At 56.0% G+C, this 17656-nt stretch overlaps 2 protein-coding genes across 5 annotated transcripts; one reads left to right on the forward strand and one right to left on the reverse strand.

Annotated features, from left to right (window-relative positions):
- Positions 1-1281: 1281 nt before the first annotated feature.
- On the reverse strand, positions 1282-10499 carry SYNGR4 (synaptogyrin 4). Its single transcript, XM_008176101.4, has 5 exons — positions 10220-10499; positions 8224-8357; positions 4895-5132; positions 3754-3890; positions 1282-2289 (listed from the first exon to the last, which is right to left on the reverse strand). The coding sequence occupies exons 2-5, from the start codon at positions 8317-8319 to the stop codon at positions 2059-2061; spliced, it is 702 nt and encodes a 233-aa protein (XP_008174323.2). The 5' UTR covers positions 8320-8357; positions 10220-10499; the 3' UTR covers positions 1282-2058.
- Positions 10500-10533: 34 nt separating this feature from the next.
- Positions 10534-17592, forward strand: TMEM143 (transmembrane protein 143). Of its 4 annotated transcripts, none has more exons than XM_024112600.3 (9): positions 10561-10694; positions 10884-11336; positions 11976-12171; positions 12610-12717; positions 13251-13445; positions 13993-14126; positions 14485-14764; positions 15286-15475; positions 16228-17592. In XM_024112600.3, the coding sequence occupies exons 2-9, from the start codon at positions 11230-11232 to the stop codon at positions 16386-16388; spliced, it is 1371 nt and encodes a 456-aa protein (XP_023968368.2). In that variant the 5' UTR covers positions 10561-10694; positions 10884-11229; the 3' UTR covers positions 16389-17592. The 4 variants fall into 4 exon arrangements, with proteins under 4 accessions (XP_065427549.1, XP_023968368.2, XP_065427547.1 ...); XM_065571475.1 differs by having other exon boundaries at positions 10571-10694; positions 10911-11336; XM_065571477.1 differs by lacking the exon at positions 10884-11336 and having other exon boundaries at positions 10534-10694.
- Positions 17593-17656: the final 64 nt, after the last annotated feature.

Consider the following 17656-nt stretch of genomic DNA (forward strand, 5'->3'; position numbering starts at 1 on the left):
CTCATTACCATGGGATGTTGTGATGGCCAAAGGTGGTATAACTGGTTTCAAAAAAGAATTGGATAAGTTCATGGAGGATAGGTCTATCACTGGCTATTAGCCAAGATGATCAGGGACGCAACATTATGTTTCAGGCGACCTGAAAGCTCTGGCTGCCAGAATGCGGGATGAGAAGACAGGCCTGCATCTCTCCAAAATTGTCCTGTGCTGTACATTCCCCCTGAAGCTCTGGTACTGGCCAATGTCAGAGACAAGATACTGGGCTAGATGGACCATTGGTCTGACCCACTATGGCAGTTCTTATGGAGATGCTGTTGCAGTGCCTTATGGGAATTGTAGTTTGGGTGCCTCAATATTTCCAGTCTCCTCTATGGGTTGGGCTTCCCAGCTGAGTTTCATTTCCCATGATGCACCACCTCCCTTCAGTGAGAGGAGAGACGATCGTACATCATGGGAGATAGAATCCAACCAGGGAGCCTGTCTTATGGAGCAGAATGGCACCCAAACTACAAATTCCATGAGACACCGCAGCAGCATATTTGAACTGAAGATTTCAGGTTTTGATTTATTTTTTCCTGCCCAAAAGTGGAAATTGTCTGTGGCAATAGAAACCATTTTCTGCCCAGCAGTAATTCTGAGTTCTTTGGGAATCACTTACTTCCGCTCAGCTCAAAGTAAGTCCTGTTCCAGGGGTTTCAAATGAACTTACAGCCCCTATGCCACATTCAGATGATGCAAAATCTCAGCTTTACCCATTTTTTTAAAAGTAAGTTTCCAGCGCTCCTGGTTGTGAAGAAAACCTTCCCCTGGGAACTGAGGTTAAACCAGGGGTGAAAGTTGGCCGGTACGGCGTACCGGTAAGAACCCGTACCGGCCCGTATTCACCCCACATTAAAGCGCTGCCGCGGCACCGCTTTAATGTCCCTGCCCCTGCCCCTTTTGCCTCCCCTGCCAGGGGCCCTGCTGGTGCAGACCCTACCAGCAGGGCCGTCGACTGGGTGGGGGAAGGGCAGCAACATTAAAGCTTTAACATCCCTGCCCCTTCCTCCCAGTCAGCGGCCCTGCTGGTAGGGTCCGTACTGGCAGGGCCCCCGACAGGGGAGGCAAAAGAGGCAGGGACGTTAAAGCGCTGCCATTGCAGCGCTTTAAGAACGGTCCTTTGCCACAGCAGCGCTTTAACACTGCTGCGCCCCTCCCGCATCAGCGGCCCTGCCGGTTTGGGGCGCAGCAACATTAAAGCACTGCCGCGGCAAAGGACCCTTAAAGCGCCGGGTAGGGGGGGCAAAGGGAACAGCTACAGGGACTTACTGGTATGAGGTGGGCCGGGGCTGGCTCTGACCCCCGCCCCCGTCCCTTCCGCCCGAGGCCACGCCCCTTCCGGGGGCCAGCCCCAGCCCAGCCCTGTACCGGTAAGTCCCTGTAACTACTTTCACCCTTGGGTTAAACCAAAGCAGCGCTGCCTACTTGAGTCTGCAGGCAGCCTGAAACAACAGCTTGGAGATGCATGAACTCCTTGCTCCTGCACCTTGTTGACATGTTGATTCAAATGCCGCGACATTGTCAATGTAACTGTGTTGCTGCTGGTCCTTTTAGCAGAAGCAGCTGGTGCGGGGAAGGAAATGCGGCAGAAAGAACAGCACAGCCACAAAGATAAGAAGGAGGGAGAGAAAGGAGGATGGGGGAAAGGAAGAGTGCAGAAATACCACTGACCTCTAAGGAGTTGGGTATATCTTTCTCACTTTCGTGTCACCAAATGTGACAAAGAACGGTAACTAATTTAGACACATTCTATCCTCGATCTTTGCAAACTTCCAATTGGCATCAGCGGGGTGGCGGGGGAATGGAGCCCTGTATTTAGGGCCAGAACTATACGCGGAATTTGTCCCTTTGCATCAAATGAGTTTGACACCCGTGGTTGTTGGCTTTCATCTCAACACTGCTTCTCTGTGTCTCAAGTCTCCTTCCCTCTTGCCTTATGATTTGAATTAAGCCACTCAGGTTCTGGTTGAGAAAGCAAAAGCCTCTCTTTATTTACTGCAGGGTGAAAAAAATAGATCTCTAATTGTCATTCAGGAAAGTGAGCCGGTTTCCCCTTGGAGTCTGCGGGAAGGGGGTGGAGCTGGCTCTTCTGCCTTCGGTGGGGCTATGATACTCCATGCTGTTGGAGATGGAGGTGGTGGTGACAGAAGAGAGCGTGGTCAGGGCCACAGCGCCTTCGTCCAAGGATTTTTTGTAGGGAATGGGGGGCTCAGCCCACAGGCCCCTCAGGGCTCGGTAGCCCAGGTACACCTGCAAGGCAGAGATGGGGAGACCTGTCACACACATGTCATTCTTAGTCCGAACATCTCCATTTAGGCTTAAGGAATGGCCTCACTGCAGAGTTAACTCAGGTTAGCTACACTCAAATTACAACTCAACTACCAGCTGTGTCCGCATTGGCACATGTGCGGTGCACGGACCTCGGGGGGCACATCTGGCGGTTCTGAGCACTGCAGTAAACTGAGCTGCTCTCTATTCTTTCCCAGTGAATTACAGGAGAACTTGTCTGTCCTTTCTGGGCAAAGGGGGGTAGCAGCACTTGAGTGGAGCTAGCCTGCCTCTACACTGGAAAGAGGTGTTAGGAGCTGATGAGCTGTGCTTCCTAGAGTTTTAGCCTATGCCCCCTCTTGGGCCAGGAACACCACCCCACACTCAAGGGCTGTTGTGTGTATGGGACTCAAGTTAGTGGCAACACTCAGATTAACTTTGCAGTGAAGACAGGCCCTGAATGACTTCCAGGGATAGTTCCCCGGGCAGTGTAAATCCATATAGCTCTGTTGACTTCACTGGAGTAACAACTGATTTACTCCAGCTAAGGATCTGGCCCTCAGTTTGTAAACTGGTCAGTTCAGCCCTTCCTGATGAAGGCTCCCCCTTCTGGTACTGGAATCCCCCACTTCCTGATCTGGAATACTAGCTGAATCCTGAATCATTCAATTCATTTGGTGCCTGCGCATGAGTGAGAGAGACAGGAAAGGTCCATAACAGATCTGGTGAGAAGGCCCCTCCTGAGAGCAAGTGACTAGGTCCGCAGCCCGTTGAGGAAAGTATGAGTCACCCATTTGCAAGTGTCTGTTAAGGGCCTGATCCCAAGAGGCGCTCAGCAGCTGCTGCTCCCCTTAAAGACAAAGGCATCAGGCTTTCTTTCTGGCACCTCTCAAGGCAGGCGTGAAGAAGGGTGAACTGGCAAAATATAAAGGGGGTGGTGTCTTGGTATGAAACAAGCCAAGGATTCCTGTCATCAGGATGGGAAGTCACAGCTGTGGGTAGAACCTGTGTGGACTAGTGGGGTAAACATGGGTGCTGCCAGCAAATGAGCCAGGCGCACTTGGCTTCTTACCACAGCTGGCTCTGTGCCTCTGTTTCCCCATATACCTGCTTACCTCCAGAGTGTGTTAAAAGGGTTAATTGCTTTGGAAATGTAAAGTGCTACAACCATGTTAAGTGATGAGCCTTCTAATGCAGGAAGAAAGAAATAGACAGGAATCACAGTAGCACCCCTATACCACTTTCATTCTTAAGTTAGTGCTATTTCCCAGAAAGGGCCAATTCTGTCTCAGTTAAGAGGGGAAATCTCCTTTCTTTCCTGCCCAGTAGTGAAACATTCCTTTTACAAGGCAGCGCAGCAGGGGCTCTGCTATGATTGCTGGATCAACGGGGTGTATTCGCTCTGGAAAGGACTGGAGTCGAGACAGAGAAGTGAGAATTTCTTACCCAGCAGGGGATGGAGAAGAAAGCAAAGGAAATGCTGGCGCGGGCTGAGCTGGTTCCCAGCAGGTAGTGGTGAGCAGACCTGTTCCATTGATTGGCCAGGAAACAGAAGCCAACGAACCATATGCATGACCAGATGACTGGAAAGACAGGGAGCGGGATTATGGGCAATGCAAACAGGTGTGTTGGGGAGTTATGGTGAGGTGGGAATGGAGCTGTCAAAGGTCCATGCAAAAGCTCAGGGTGAGTGTTCCCCTTCCCATTTGTCTGAGGCAAACCTCCACACGGGACTGAGAGAATGGGGCTGCATTTCAAAGAATAAAGCAGCTGAAAAATATCATAAAATGCTCTCCGGTGGTTATTGTACAACCAAGTGAATGAGAAACTCAATGACACCTACTGCTCCAGGGGATAAGCTGCCTGAGGAGCTGGGGGGCATTTTTATCTCCGATGAACATCACTGGAAAATTGGTGTGTGTATTAAAGAGGTGTTTTGCCTTCCTCTGAGACATTAGAAGGAGACAGAATACCAAGCTAGATGGATCACTGGACTCCCCTGAGGTGGGATTCAGGAGACCTGGGTTCAATTCCTGTCTCAGCCATGGGTAAGTCACTTCATTGCCTCAGTTTCCCCATCTGTAAAATGCAGATGATGATATTTACCTCCCTTTGTGAAGCACTTTGAGGTCTACTGATGAAAAACACTAGCTAAGGACTATTGGTGTGATCCAGTGCAGCAGGCAGACTGTGGGCAGATGCAGCAGACTAGACGGATCGTTAGCCTGATCAGGTGAGCTAGGGATACCGCGCCTCTGCTCAGACCTGATGGCGGGGGTACTTGCCTTAAACGGGCTGCTTTTCTGATTGAAAATGTCTGCGGAGAGGATACCATGCTTAATAGACAGTTGATCTGATGTGGTACTGGCAGAGGATGAAGACAGACCAATGGGTCTGATCCAGTCCAGCTGGGAAGTGGGACAGCAACAAAGATGTCTCAATGGCAAGATTTGAAGCCCTTTGGCTCTGGCCAAAGTGGAAAAGGTTGAAAGTGCGTGAGTGAAGAGGAGCTTGCTGCTGTGCTATGCTGAGCTGTTGGTGACCACCCCATAGAGGGACGTTTGGATTTGGGGGAGTAATCACTTACTGGAGAAGGTCAGGTCCAGACTCAGGATGACAGATTTGACCTTCTGGCTAATGATGATGTTGTCGTAAGCGTCGAAGGCCAGGAAGAGGAAGGATTGCAGGAAGGCCAGGACTCCGGCTGTGATGGCATAGCTGCAGGCCACCCTATTGTCATTCAGCACGCAGCGCAGCTGGGATGAAGCTGTCAAATTCTGGTAGCCGTCGGTCACCAGGGAGGCAAATATGATAAGCGAGAAGAGCTGGGGTGGCAAAAAGGGAAAGAGTTAACCACAGGTAGACAGACACACTGCTGGGATTGTGTAATAATAATAAATAATAATAAACAAATAAAAGGAAGTTCTTCACGCAGCGCACAGTCAACTTGTGGAACTCCTTACCTGAGAAGGTTGTGAAGGCTAGGACTATAACAGAGTTTAAAAGAGGACTGGATAAATTCATGGTGGTTAAGTCCATTAATGGCTATTAGCCAGGACGGGTAAGGAATGGTGTCCCTAGCCTCTGTCTGTCAGAGGATGGAGATGGATGGCAGGAGAGAGATCACTTGATCGTTGCCTGTTAGGTTCACTCCCTCTGGGGCACCTGGCATTGGCCACTGTCGGTAGACAGGATACTGGGCTAGAAGGACCTTTGGTCTGACCCGGTACGGCCGTTCTTATGTTCTTATGTGTAGGGCTGTGGCAACTGGTGGGTAATATGATTGTCCTGCCAGCTCCTCTTTTACACTGTAAGATCTTTGAGGCAGGGACTGTCTCTATTTGTTCAGCACCCACCACAATGGGTCCCCAATCCCAAACTGTGTGATTCTGTAATAGCCCGTTGCCAACTCTGTCCACATATCTATTCAGGGGATACCATCATAGGACCTAATCACATCAGCCAGACTATCAGAGGCTCGTTCACCTGCACATCTACCAATGTGATATATGTCATCATGTGCCAGCAATGCCCCTCTGCCATGTACATTGGCCAAACCGGACAGTCTCTACGTAAAAGAATAAATGGACACAAATCAGACGTCAAGAATTATAACATTAAAAAACCAGTTGGAGAACACTTCACTGTCCCTGGCCACTCGATTACAGACCTAAAAGTCGCAATATTACAACAAAAAAACTTCAAAAACAAGACTCCGAGAGACTGCTGAATTGGAATTAATTTGCAAATTGGACACCATTAAATTAGGCTTGAACAAAGACTGGGAGTGGATGGGCCATTACACAAGGTAAAACTATTTCCCCATGCTTATTTCTCCCCCCCCCCCCCCCCCCCCCAGTTCCTCATATCTCCTTGTCAATTGCTGGAAATGGGCCATTTTCATTACCACTACAGTTTTTTTCTCTCCTGATGATAAAAGCTCACCTTAACTCCTTATAGTGTGTATAGTAACACCCATTGTTTCATGTTCTCTGTGTATATATATATCTTCCTACTGTATTTTCCACTACATGCATCCGATGAAGTAGGCTGTAGCCCACGAAAGCTTATGCTCAAATAAATTTGTTAGTCTCTAAGGTGCCACAAGTACTCCTGTTCTTTTTGCAGATACAGACTAACATGGCTGCTACTCTGAAACCTAAAATGAAGTGGTGAGCAGTCAAGCTCTCTGGAGCAAGCATTGTCTGTTTGTCCTGTGTTTGTACAGCACCTAGCGCCAGAGGGGTCCTGCTCTGTGGCTGGGACTCTTAGGCACCACCACAATATAAATAATAAAGAGGAACAAAAATGATCAAAGATTTAGGAAACCTGACCTAGGAGGAAAGGTTACAAAACTAGGCATGTTTAGTCTAGAGAAAAGAAGCCTGAGGGGGAACCTGAGAACAGCCTGTAAATACCTTAAGGGCTGTTATAAAGAGGGCTGTGATCAGCTGTTCTCCGTGTCTACTGAAGGTAGGGAAGAAGTAATCGGCTTAATCTGCAGCAAGGGAGATTTAGGTTAGATATTAGGAAAAATGTTCTAACTCTAAGGGAAGTTAAGCTGTGGAATTGGTTTCCAAAGGAGGCTGTGGAATCCCTGTCATTACAGGTTTTTAAGAACAGATTATAGACTATAAAGCCAGAAGGGTCCATCATAATCATCTAGATTGGACAAACACCTGTCAGGGATGGTCTAGGTTTACTTGGTCCTGCCTCAGTGCAGGGGGCTGGACTAGGTGACCTCTCGAGGTCCCTTCCAGACCTGAATTTCTATGATTCTGTGACTCCAATCTACTTCAACAGTTGCTGAGGTTGCTCAGCGCCTCACAGCACTGGGCTCTGATAAAAGATTATCAGCTTGGGCAGAGAAATCCTTGGACACCTTTTCTGTTTGTAGCTCAGGAGTTGTTGGGGGTGCCTGAACACTGGCCTCCCACTCTGCTGTAGCAAAAAAGAATAAGCTTTGCTCTCATGAGAGGATGTTCTTGGGGGAGGGCAACAGACTGTGACTCAGTAGATCTGAGTTCAAGTCTAGGCTCTGTGTGTCCTCATAACTGTGTCCCACTCTATGAAATGGGGGCTGTAGTCCTGCCTGTCTATTTTAAGCAGTCCCTACTCCAAAAAGCTTATAATGTGTTCTGGGGCCTTGAGGCATCTCTGTGATATAATGAACACTGATAATAATGATTGCAGGACCTGAGCACTTGTCACCAGACTTGCATCCCAGCCACGAAGCAAAAATTAATGTGACTGGAGGAATCAATTGCTAGTCAATGAACAGTGAAAGAAAGTGATAAGCAGCTTCTAGCTAGTACTTTTCATCAATCAATATCAAAGCATTTTACAAAGGAAGTCAGTATTATTATCTCCATTTCACAGATGGGGAAACTGAGGCACAGAGTGGGAGACAAGGTCACCCAGCAGGCCAGTGGCAGAGCTGGGAATAGAACCCAGAACACCTGAGATCCAGTCCAGTAGGACCACCCCTTTTACATAGACAGATGGGCTGGCCTGGCTTGGTTGAAATATGAAGAGATTGGGCGTCTTCCCCAAAGCTTGAGTGAACTCTGAAGTTTGAAAACATTTATTACTTTGGGGTGTTTTATTTTCAAAAGCCCCAGTTTCATACAGAATTGGAAACACCATGAGAGGGGGTGTAGGTAGGGGTCTGTTGTGTCCATCCATCTGCTCTGGGAATGGAGGACTTCAGTTTGCAAGCTCTCTAGGACTCTGAGTTTGGACAGCACCGAGCACAATGGGACCAAATCCTCCTTGGGGCCTTTTGACCGCTACTATCATATACATGTTCATAATTATTAGGGCATATTTTGTCAAGGTTTAAGCCAGTGTTGGTTGTGAGGCTAAATCTCCACCCCCGGGGCCTGGAGGTGGGCTTTTTCTCTTGGTTTCTCTCACCCCAGCTAGGATCCTAGCAATGGTCCGAGGTTGCCTCAGGAAGTGGACCACGTTGTTCTCCGAGAGCTCCGGCGGACTCAAGCTCACCCTCCTCATCCTGCTGTCTTCTCACCTGCCTCAGGGTGAAGATTGATCTTCAGGATGCAAGGCAACAGACAAGAGATTAGAAGTGGTGATAGACAGCAAGGAGAGGTGTCTAGTGTTCCCATTGCTAGGTGATCTTTAGTTCCCTCAGTCACACAGGAAAAAGGGCCAACGGCTGAACCCTAATAATGCTCCCCTGTCCTATTTTCAGCGGGATGCCCCTAATTTACCTCCATGGAGTTCATGTAAGCCCGGCTCATCCCTCTCCTACTTCTGACTAACCCTGCCTGGCTGCAGGGGATTTGGCAGGAGGCATTCCAGAGTACTTGGTGGAGTAAGTATGACATTCACTTTACCCTCTAAGCCCTCCCCCCCTCCCAGGTATCTGTGAGTCACAGGGATTTGACCCTGATTCTGCCCTTTGACCCCTGGCAGCCAGGTAACTCTGGTTGTGGCGGGGCTCATGGACTCTGTGCTGACCCATCCCACTATCTCAGACCATGCCAGAGTTTGCCTGAACTGGGGTTGGCAAGACCCCAGTTCTGCTGTCTGATCCTCCCCAGCCAGGGACCTCCTCCCAGGTGAGTATCCAGGAACATGGCAGGGGTGACACCACACTGACTCCCTCAGATTCCTGCTGTCCCTGACCACGGTGAGGATGGGGTTAGCGTGACCCTCTGGTGGGAATAATCTTGGCTTTTCCCTCCGGCCTCTCACGTTGCCATCATTCCTGACAGCTGCAGGCTTGGCATGGCCCTGTCTTTGCCATCTGAGCCCCCCCTACCCTGCTGCACCCAAACAAGGCAGGGTTGGTGTGATCCCCACCTCTCCTTTAACTCCAATGACCTTGTTATGGCATCACCGCAGTTGTGCCCTCTGACCTGTCCCTGACTGCACCAGGGTTAGCATGATCCCAGCATTGCCTGCTACCACCCTTGATCTCCTTTGCTGCTATGACGGGGGTGAGACCCCAGCCCTGCTTCTGACCCTCTAACTTCTAGGCTCTTCCTGATCGTGGTGGGGTTGGTATAACCCTGGCTCTGCTCTCTGGCCCACCCCTGGCTGTGGGGTTAGCGTGTCTCTGGCAGAGGCAGGATTGGTGTGATCCCAGTTGTGCCCCCATCACATCCTGCTTTCCCTCACAAACAGGTGCACCATCTGATGCAAGGAGGTTGCCATCACCCCAGCACCTGTCACATCCCAACCCAAATCTCTGACAGTAGCAGTGCTGGCATGATGCCAGCTATGCCCTATGTACCCTTTCAATTCGCAGCCCTGCTCTCTTTGATGTTAGAGGGGTTGGCGTGACCCCGGCTTTGCCCCCTATCACCACCCAGCTCTCTCTGATATTCGGGGGATTGGCGTGACCCTGACTGTGCTCCCCTCAACTCTCTCTGACATTGGGAGGTTGGTGGGACCCCAATTGTGCCCCCCCTCAGCTCTATCTAACATTGAGGGGTTGGCGTGACCCCCGCTGTACCGCCCTCAGCTCTCTCTGACATAGGGGGGTTGTGTTGGCGTGACTTTGGCTGTACCCCCCTCAGTTCTCTCCCACTGTGGGATTGGCATGACCCTCACTGTGCCCCCCTCAGCTCTCTCTGACATAGGTGGCGTGACTTCGGCTGTGCCCCCTCTGCTCTCTCCAACATTGGGGGTTGGCATGACCCCAGCTGTGCTCCCCTCATGTCTCTCTGACACTGCAGGGTTGGCATGACCCTTGTTGTGCCCCCCTAAGCTCTCTCTGACATGGGGGGGTTGGGTTGGCATGACCTCAGCTGTTGCCCCCTCATGTCTCTCTGACACTGGGCGGTTGGCATGACCACAGTTGTGGCTTCTCTATGGGGGCCGGTACTGGGGGGCTCATGGCAGGTTCCAGGGGACTCTCGCCTCAGGGACCCAGCTCCCTGCTCACCTGTCCCTATCCCCACTCAAAGTCTCTCCTCAGTCCCCTTTTCCCGCCTTTTCCCTTCAAGCGCGTCCTCGCCCCCCGCATCCCCGAGGGGAGGGGGAAGGGGAGAGAAAGAGAAACGAAGGGCTCGACGCCTGATTGGCTAGACCCTGGCCACGCCCCTATTTCGAACTCTGCCGCTGAGGCGGCGGTTGGAAACGCCCGTTGGAGTGGGTTGGGCCGAAGCCAGGGCAGAAGCAGGAGCGCGCGCCGGGTTTTCGAATCAGCCGCGCGGGCTTTCCGGGAAAGGGAGAGGGAGGGAGGGAGGGCAGAGCCGAGCGAGATTGCCGGTGCGCACGCGCAGCCTGGGAGGCAGGAAGGAAGGCACGCATGCGCACCGTGGAAAGGCACGGGCGGGGCAGAGGGAAGGGGACAGAGCGAGAGAGGAGGTTCTGGTGCGCATGCGCAGACTCTCAATGTCAACACCGCCTTGCCCAAGGTTAGGGGGCTGCTGCTGTTGCATGGGGATTTCTTCCTGCTCTGCACGTTGTTAACCCAGCCCCAGGGGCCTGGCTGGGTCGCGGTCCTTGGGCGGAGGGGGCACGTGGCTTGGGCGGGAGGGGGGCACGTGGCCCCCCGCTGCAGGTGGTGCCTGGTGACCTTTGACCTCTGTGACTGGTCCCTGCAGGCCTGGTGACCTCTGACCTTCCTGCAGCGGTCAAGCCGGGTGCATGGATGCGACCTTTGAACCCTGCACAGCGGCCAAGACGCCCTCGGTGCTGCCATCCCACAGCTGGTGACCTTTGAACCCTGCACCCATGGCCAGTGACCTTTGAACCCTGCACTCACGGCTGGCGACCTTTGAACCCTGCACAGTGGCAAGACACCCTCGGTGACCTTTGAACCTTGCACAGCAGCCAAGCCAACTTTGCTACTCCTGCCCTGGGGCGGGCGACCTTTGAACTCTCCTGGGGTCCCCCCCCCTCACAGCTCCTGCAACCCTACCCGCTTCTCTGCTGGGGCAGAGGGTTTAAATGGTGCCATGGAGGAATCTGAAGAGTCTCCCAAGACCTGACTCCTGGGAACGGATGCAACAGAGAAACAGGCTCGCACTGGCCAGGGATATGGCCGCTGGGCGGCGGTGGGTGGTTGGGGAACAGGGGCATGGGGCCTTTCCCCTCTAGGGGGCACCAGCTCCTTTCTGGCCCCAGAGTGGGGGACTGGCCAGCTCAGTGGGGCAGGGAATGGGACACAGGGCCTTTCCAGGGAGTGCTGGCTTTCATCTGGCCCCAAGACAGGAGACTGACTGGCTCAGGGGGGGGCAGAGAATGGGACATGGGGCCTGCCTCTTCCAGAGCGTGTTGGTTCCCCTCTCTCCCAAACTGAGTGCTAAAAGTCATTCTCATCTGACCTCTGCTTGCTGGCCCATGTGTGAACTGAGTGGTTGGGTCTCAGCCCGGTTCCTGGGCGAGGGATCCCTGAATAAACAGTCCCCATGCCCGACCCCAGAGAGGCTGCATCTCACCACCAAGCAAGGGGCTGCTGTATAAACAGCCGCTGTGCCCCACCCCAGAGAAGCCGCATCTCAGCACCGGGTGAGGCGGTCCCCGTACAAACAGCCCCTGTACCCGCACCTAAGTGCCCGGCAAGGGATCCCTATATAAACCGGCCCCGAGACCCGCAGTTTGGCTGAGGACCGAGCTGGCCACAGAGCTGGAGCTGCCCACTGCAGGGCTATGGTGGCTGTGTTGTGTCGGGCTGATGCCTCCCTCTCTTGCAGGATGCTGGGTGTGGCTTGGGCCGCCCTGGGGACAGGGGTGCCGGGGCCGCCCCGCCGCGGCACGGCCTCCCTCGCCTCCCGGATGGCAGAGTACCGGAGGATGTGGAAGCCTGTGGAGCCCCAGGGGTGGGCTGAGCAATACAGGGAGCGGTTCATCCCCTTCACCAAGGGGCAGCTGGTCAGCACCCTTCTCAAGGTACAGGGCGCTCCCCGGGGGGCCACAAAGCGAAGCAGGGCCAGGCTGGGGCAGCACGCTGAGGGGAGACCGTTGGGAAACACCTGGCGGCAGCAGGGTGGGTGACTTGGTACAGGGCAATCCCCTCTGAGTCAGAGCCGATCTCACCCCAGAGGGGTCGCTATATAAAGAGCCCCACCCCAGAGGTGGTCGCATCTCAACACCGGGCGAGGGGTCCCTGTATAAACAGCCCCACCCCAGAGGCGGTCGCAGCTCAGTGTCAGGCGAGGGGTCTCTATATAAACAGCCATACCGCTCCACCCCAGAGGTGCCTGCCTCTCAATTAGGCGGTCGGAGCAGCACAGGAGACGGCTCTCGCACACAGCACAGGATATACCTCTGAGATCCAGGGATGCTGGTCCCTGGTGAATCCACACTTGGCGCTAACTGTCCCTCCAGGAGTTCCACTCTTCCAGCGACGCCGAGCGCGCCTCCTTCCTGACCTTCGTGGCGCGGGTGGACTCTTCCCTCCTGCATCGCTACCATTCCCTCCTGGTGCGCTTGCAGGTAAGGTGTCTGTTGTACGGAGTCCCCTTCGGAATAGCTAAGCCGGGCTGGGGCTCAGATGGGAGCCGGTGAAAGAAAACACGGTGGGTAGGGGGCGCTCTCCACTGGCAGTCAGCGATGACCCCAGGGCAGCACTAGGGGGTCTGTGCTGTAGGGAGCAGGGCAGGGGCTCGGTAGGAGGGCCCATTTGTAGATTTTCTCTATAAACAGTCTCTGCTCCACCTCAGAGGCAGTCACATCTGAGTGCCGGGTGAGGGATTGCTGTATAAGCAGACCCCACTCCCCACCCCAGAGGCAGCTGCATCTCAGCACTGGGTCAGGGATCACTGTATAAGCAGACCCTGCTCCTGACCCCAGAGTTGGCTGCATCTCAGCACCGGGTAAGAGTCCCTGTATAAACAGCCGCAGCGCTCCACCCCAGGGCTGGCCGCATCTCAGCGTGGCGTGAACAGATCCCTTTTCAGACATGGTGCTGTGGGATCCTTGGGGCCGGGTGTCCCACACAGCTGTACCTTCCTGCTGCCCCTCCACAGGCTCTCTATGACCCCATTAACCCCGACCGGGACACCCTGCCAGAGTTGGCTCTGAGCGACACCGAGCGACTGGCTAAGGAGCGGCAGGTCCTGGCTGAGCTGGAACCGGTGCTGGATCAAGCCAACTTCAACAGCCTGTCGGAGGATGCCCTAGCCTACGCCCTCATCGTGCATCACCCTCAGGATGACGTCCAGGTGCGGCCACCTCTGGGGAGGGGAACGGCCCATCCGGCACTGCCCCAGTATAACACATGGGAAAAGCAAATTCCTTTCTGCCCCTGATCCCGTGCCCTGCTACTGAGCCAGCAGGCCTCTTGCCCCCTGCAACTGCCCCTCCCTTGGTTACCACTTCAGGATAGACCCTCCTGCCTGCCTATAATCCCATCAGGTATACAGGATTTCCCTTCTCTCCCTGAGCTGTGCAATAAAGAAACCCTATTTCCCACCCCAGAGGCAGCTGCATCTCAACAACAGGCCAGGGATCCCTGTATAAACAGCCCCTGTGCCCCACCCGAAAGGGGCTGCGTCTCAACACTGGGCAAGGGATTGCTGGATAAACAGCCCCCATGCACCACTCCAGAGGGGCCCCGTCTCTGTGCCCGGCAAGGGGTCCCCGTATAACCAGGTTTTGTGGTCCTCCCCAGAAGCGGCCGCATTCGAGGGCCAGTCGTGTTGGGAGGACCCAGGCTTAGCAACCCGTCCCGTTGTGTGTTGCGACTGTAGGTTTCCCTTTGTTCCCCAGGTTTCGGTCAACCTGGATCAGTACGAGTACATCCGGTTCTGGGCCCTTGGCCAGCGTGTTGGAGTCCTCCCCATTAAATCCACGCTGGGGCCTCGGAAGGGGCTGTTCGGCACGGCACGGACCCCCGCGGAAAGGCAAGTACGCCCCCTCTTCTAACCCCTCCAGCCAGGATCTCTAGGAGCAGAATGGCTTGGGGGTGCTGTGCTGAGGGAATGGGGCAGGGGACTTAATAGGGGGTGCTCTCCCCTGGCAGTCAGCATTCACCCCAAAGTAGGGGGTGCTCTCCCCTCAGAGTCAGGGTTGACCCCAGTGCCTCAGGAGTGGAGTGGAGGGCTCTCCTCCAGCAATCAGTGCTGGCCCCACGGATTCATCCAGGGTCGCGACCTCCCTTCCCTACCCCTGTCGGTCGTGGCCCGAGCCATGATTTGGGGGGCTGCACCCACAGTGCCTGGCCCTAGATCCCACCCCGCTGATGGTGCTGCCCACCCCCAGGCATTATTTCAAGCGGGTGCTGGTGGCGGCCCGGCCCAGGAACGCCCACCTGGTGCTGAAGTGCTTCAAGGACATCCCCTTGGAGGCGCTGGAGCAGCTGCTGCCGGCCGTGAGGATCCGCACGTCCATCTTCTACAAGACGCTGCTGAACGTCACGCTGGTGGTGAGCGGGCTGGTCCTCTTCGTCAACGTCGGCATGGTGGTGCTGTCCGACCTCAAGATCGGCACCAGTTTCCTGCTGCTCTGTTTCGCCGCCTTCATGACCTTCCGCGCCTGGAAGGTAGGTGCCCTGGCGAGGTCGGGGCCGCACAGACCCCCTCCTACCTGAGATTGGGGCCCCCGTCATGCTGGGCGCCGCGCAGACCCCGCCTCCCGCCCGAGATCGGGGCCCCCATCGCGTCGTGCAGACCCCGTTGGGCTGGGTCCTCTGTACTCTCATAGAAACAGGTCCTGCACCAAAGAGCTCACAATTTAAATAGACAAGGCAGAGAGGAAGAGGGGAAACTGAGGCACGGCTTGACTAATTGAGTTGACGGCGTCCCACAGCAGGTCAGGGGTAGAGCTGGGAAGAGCACCCAGGGCTCCAGTGCCCTACCCATGAGACCACACGGCCTGAAAGCTCCCGTCGGCGTCTGAAAGGAGCCACCGAGTTGCCGGGCCTTGGCACTGCAGCTACTCTCCTCCCAGAGCTAAGAGATAGAACCCAGGAGTCCGGGCTTCCCGCTGTAACCACTAGACCCCACTTCCCTCCCCGAGCAGGGGCTAGGACCCAGGCGTCCTGACCCCGTGCTCCCCACGCAGGTGTTCGGGCAGCGGCGGAACATCCACTCCCTGGAGCTGGCGCACATGCTGTATTACCGCAGCACCTCCAACAACTCGGAGCTGCTGGGGGCGCTGGTGCTGCGGGCGCAGGAGGAGCATGCCAAGGAGCTGATCCTGGCACACAGCTTCCTGGGCCGGCTGCCAGCCCGGCCCCCGCACAGCCTTGCAGGTAGGGACCAGCAGGGGGCGCTCTCAGCGGGAGGCAGGGCTGAGACACGGGGTCTCCCCGGCAGGGGGTGCTCTCACTCAGGGGGCAGGGCTGAGTGGGAGTGTCTCCCCATCAGGTTGGGGGGACCCCAGGGCTGAGAGTGTGTGTGGGTCTCCCAGCAGAGGGCTATATCACCCAGGAGGGGCAGGGCTAAGACTGGGAGGGTCTCCCCAGCAGGGGGCGCTCTCATGGGGGGTCAGGGCTGACTGTGTGTGGGGGTTCCCAGCAGGGGGCGCTCTCATGGGGGGGGCAGGGCTGACAGTGTGGGCGGGGTTCCCCAGCAGGGGGCGCTCTCATGGGGGGGGCAGGGCTGACAGTGTGGGCGGGGTTCCCCAGCAGGGGGCGCTCTCATGGGGGGGCAGGGCTGACAGTGTGGGCGGGGTTCCCCAGCAGGGGGTGCTCTCATGGGCAGGGCAGGGTGACAGTGAGGGGGGGTTCCCAGCAGGGGGTGCTTTCATGGGGGCGGGGTCAGGACTGACAGTGTGGGGGGGGGTTCCCCAGCCGGGGGCGCTCTCATGGGCGGGGCAGGGTGACAGTGTGTGTGGGGGGTCCCAGCAGGGGGCGCTCTCACTGGAGGGGGGGGTGTTTCAGGACTGACAGTGAGGGGGGTTCCCCAGCAGGGGGCGCTCTTATGGGCAGGGCTGACAGTGGGGGGGGGTTCCCCAGCAGGGGGCACTCTCCCCAGGGGTGACCCAGGCCTCCTCTCTCCCCAGACCCTGAGATCGTGGCTGGCCTTCAGGAGCACGTCCAGTCGTGGCTGCAGCTCCACTCGGGCCTGGAAGTCTCCTTCTGCGCCGACCGCGCCTGCCGGCACCTGCTCAGCCTAGAGGGGGGACACCAGGCCGATCCTGCCATGGCCCCTGGGTCCCACTGACGCCCTCTGGCTGTTTGCAGTGTGGGCACCCCCGGTCCCTTCTCCCAGCTGCACTACAGCCACTGCGGAGGGAAGGGCAGGGACAGCACCGGAGGGGGCCCTCTATCGAGCATGCAACACCTTGGGGGGGAGGAGAACTGAGCCCCCCCCCCCCGTGCACACACTCTAAGCATGTTCCTGGTGCATTCTGGGAGTCCCGCCAACTCCCATGCTTGGCATGGCCCTGCCGTTACCCAGCTACTGCCAGGGCTGGATTGCTGGGTCATTAACCCCCTCTAGGCCGCCTGGTGCCCGAGGGGTTCTGTTGGCCACCATTCAAGAAGGATGCTGGGAAATTGGCAGGGGAGCGCCGGTCCATTGACACCAATGGATCAAAGCCCATTCAGCCCAGAGGGCTCTGGCCCTATTATAGCCCCCTCCCCAGCAAGGGATTTGGACCCTGGATCCCCCTTCTCTTTGGCGGCAAGAGTGCGCCCAAAGCCCACCCGGCCGAACCCTCCCTGTTGTGTGCCCGGACCCCAGCGCTGGCTGCCGGTGGCACATGGATTCGCACCCGGCGCCTCTCTTGGAGCGAGCGTCTGCACTGCTGCGAGAGGAGCGGGATCGGCCCGCCCGAGCCAGCGGGGCTGCATGCAGAATTCAGGCCGTGATTTCAGACCTGCCGGCGGGGTGGCAGGGGCTGCTTCGCTCGGGCTCCTCCCGCGCTTTCCTCTGCTGCCGATTTTCACAGCGCCTGGCCTCGATTTGTGTGTGAGAAAGAGACTTTCAGGCAGGAGTGGAAGAACGCTGGGCCTCCTCCCCGAACTGAAAGCACTTTAGTCGCCAGGGGTGGGGCTGCATGCAGCACACCTCCCATTGCCTCCCATGGAGCCAGGGCCAGTTCACGCCAGGGGGGCAGCTGGCCACGTTGACTCCTAACTAGTCAGGCTCTAAGCCAGCACCTTTCCCTAGAGCCTGCTCTAACCACTAGACCCCACTCCTCTGCCGGAGCCGGGGAGAGAACCCAGGAGTTCTGGCTCCCGCCCCCCCTGCTCTGAGCATTAGACCCCACTCCCCTGCCGGAGCGCAGGCTCCCACCCCCGCTGAGCGATGGTAAAATGTCTTAGCCCTAGGAGCCCAGCTTTATTCCCCGGCCTGAAAGCCTCTCGGCGGGGAAGGGAGTTTCTACTGTATTTGCAGTGCAATAAAGAGGTTTCTTGTTTGATCCCTGATCTTCGCAGGGCATGCCAGCCTGGGGGCAAAGCCGCTGCCCCCCCCTCCCCGGCGCG

This window comes from Chrysemys picta, chromosome 17 (assembly GCF_011386835.1).
Source record: "Chrysemys picta bellii isolate R12L10 chromosome 17, ASM1138683v2, whole genome shotgun sequence".
Taxonomy (NCBI): domain Eukaryota; kingdom Metazoa; phylum Chordata; order Testudines; family Emydidae; genus Chrysemys; species Chrysemys picta.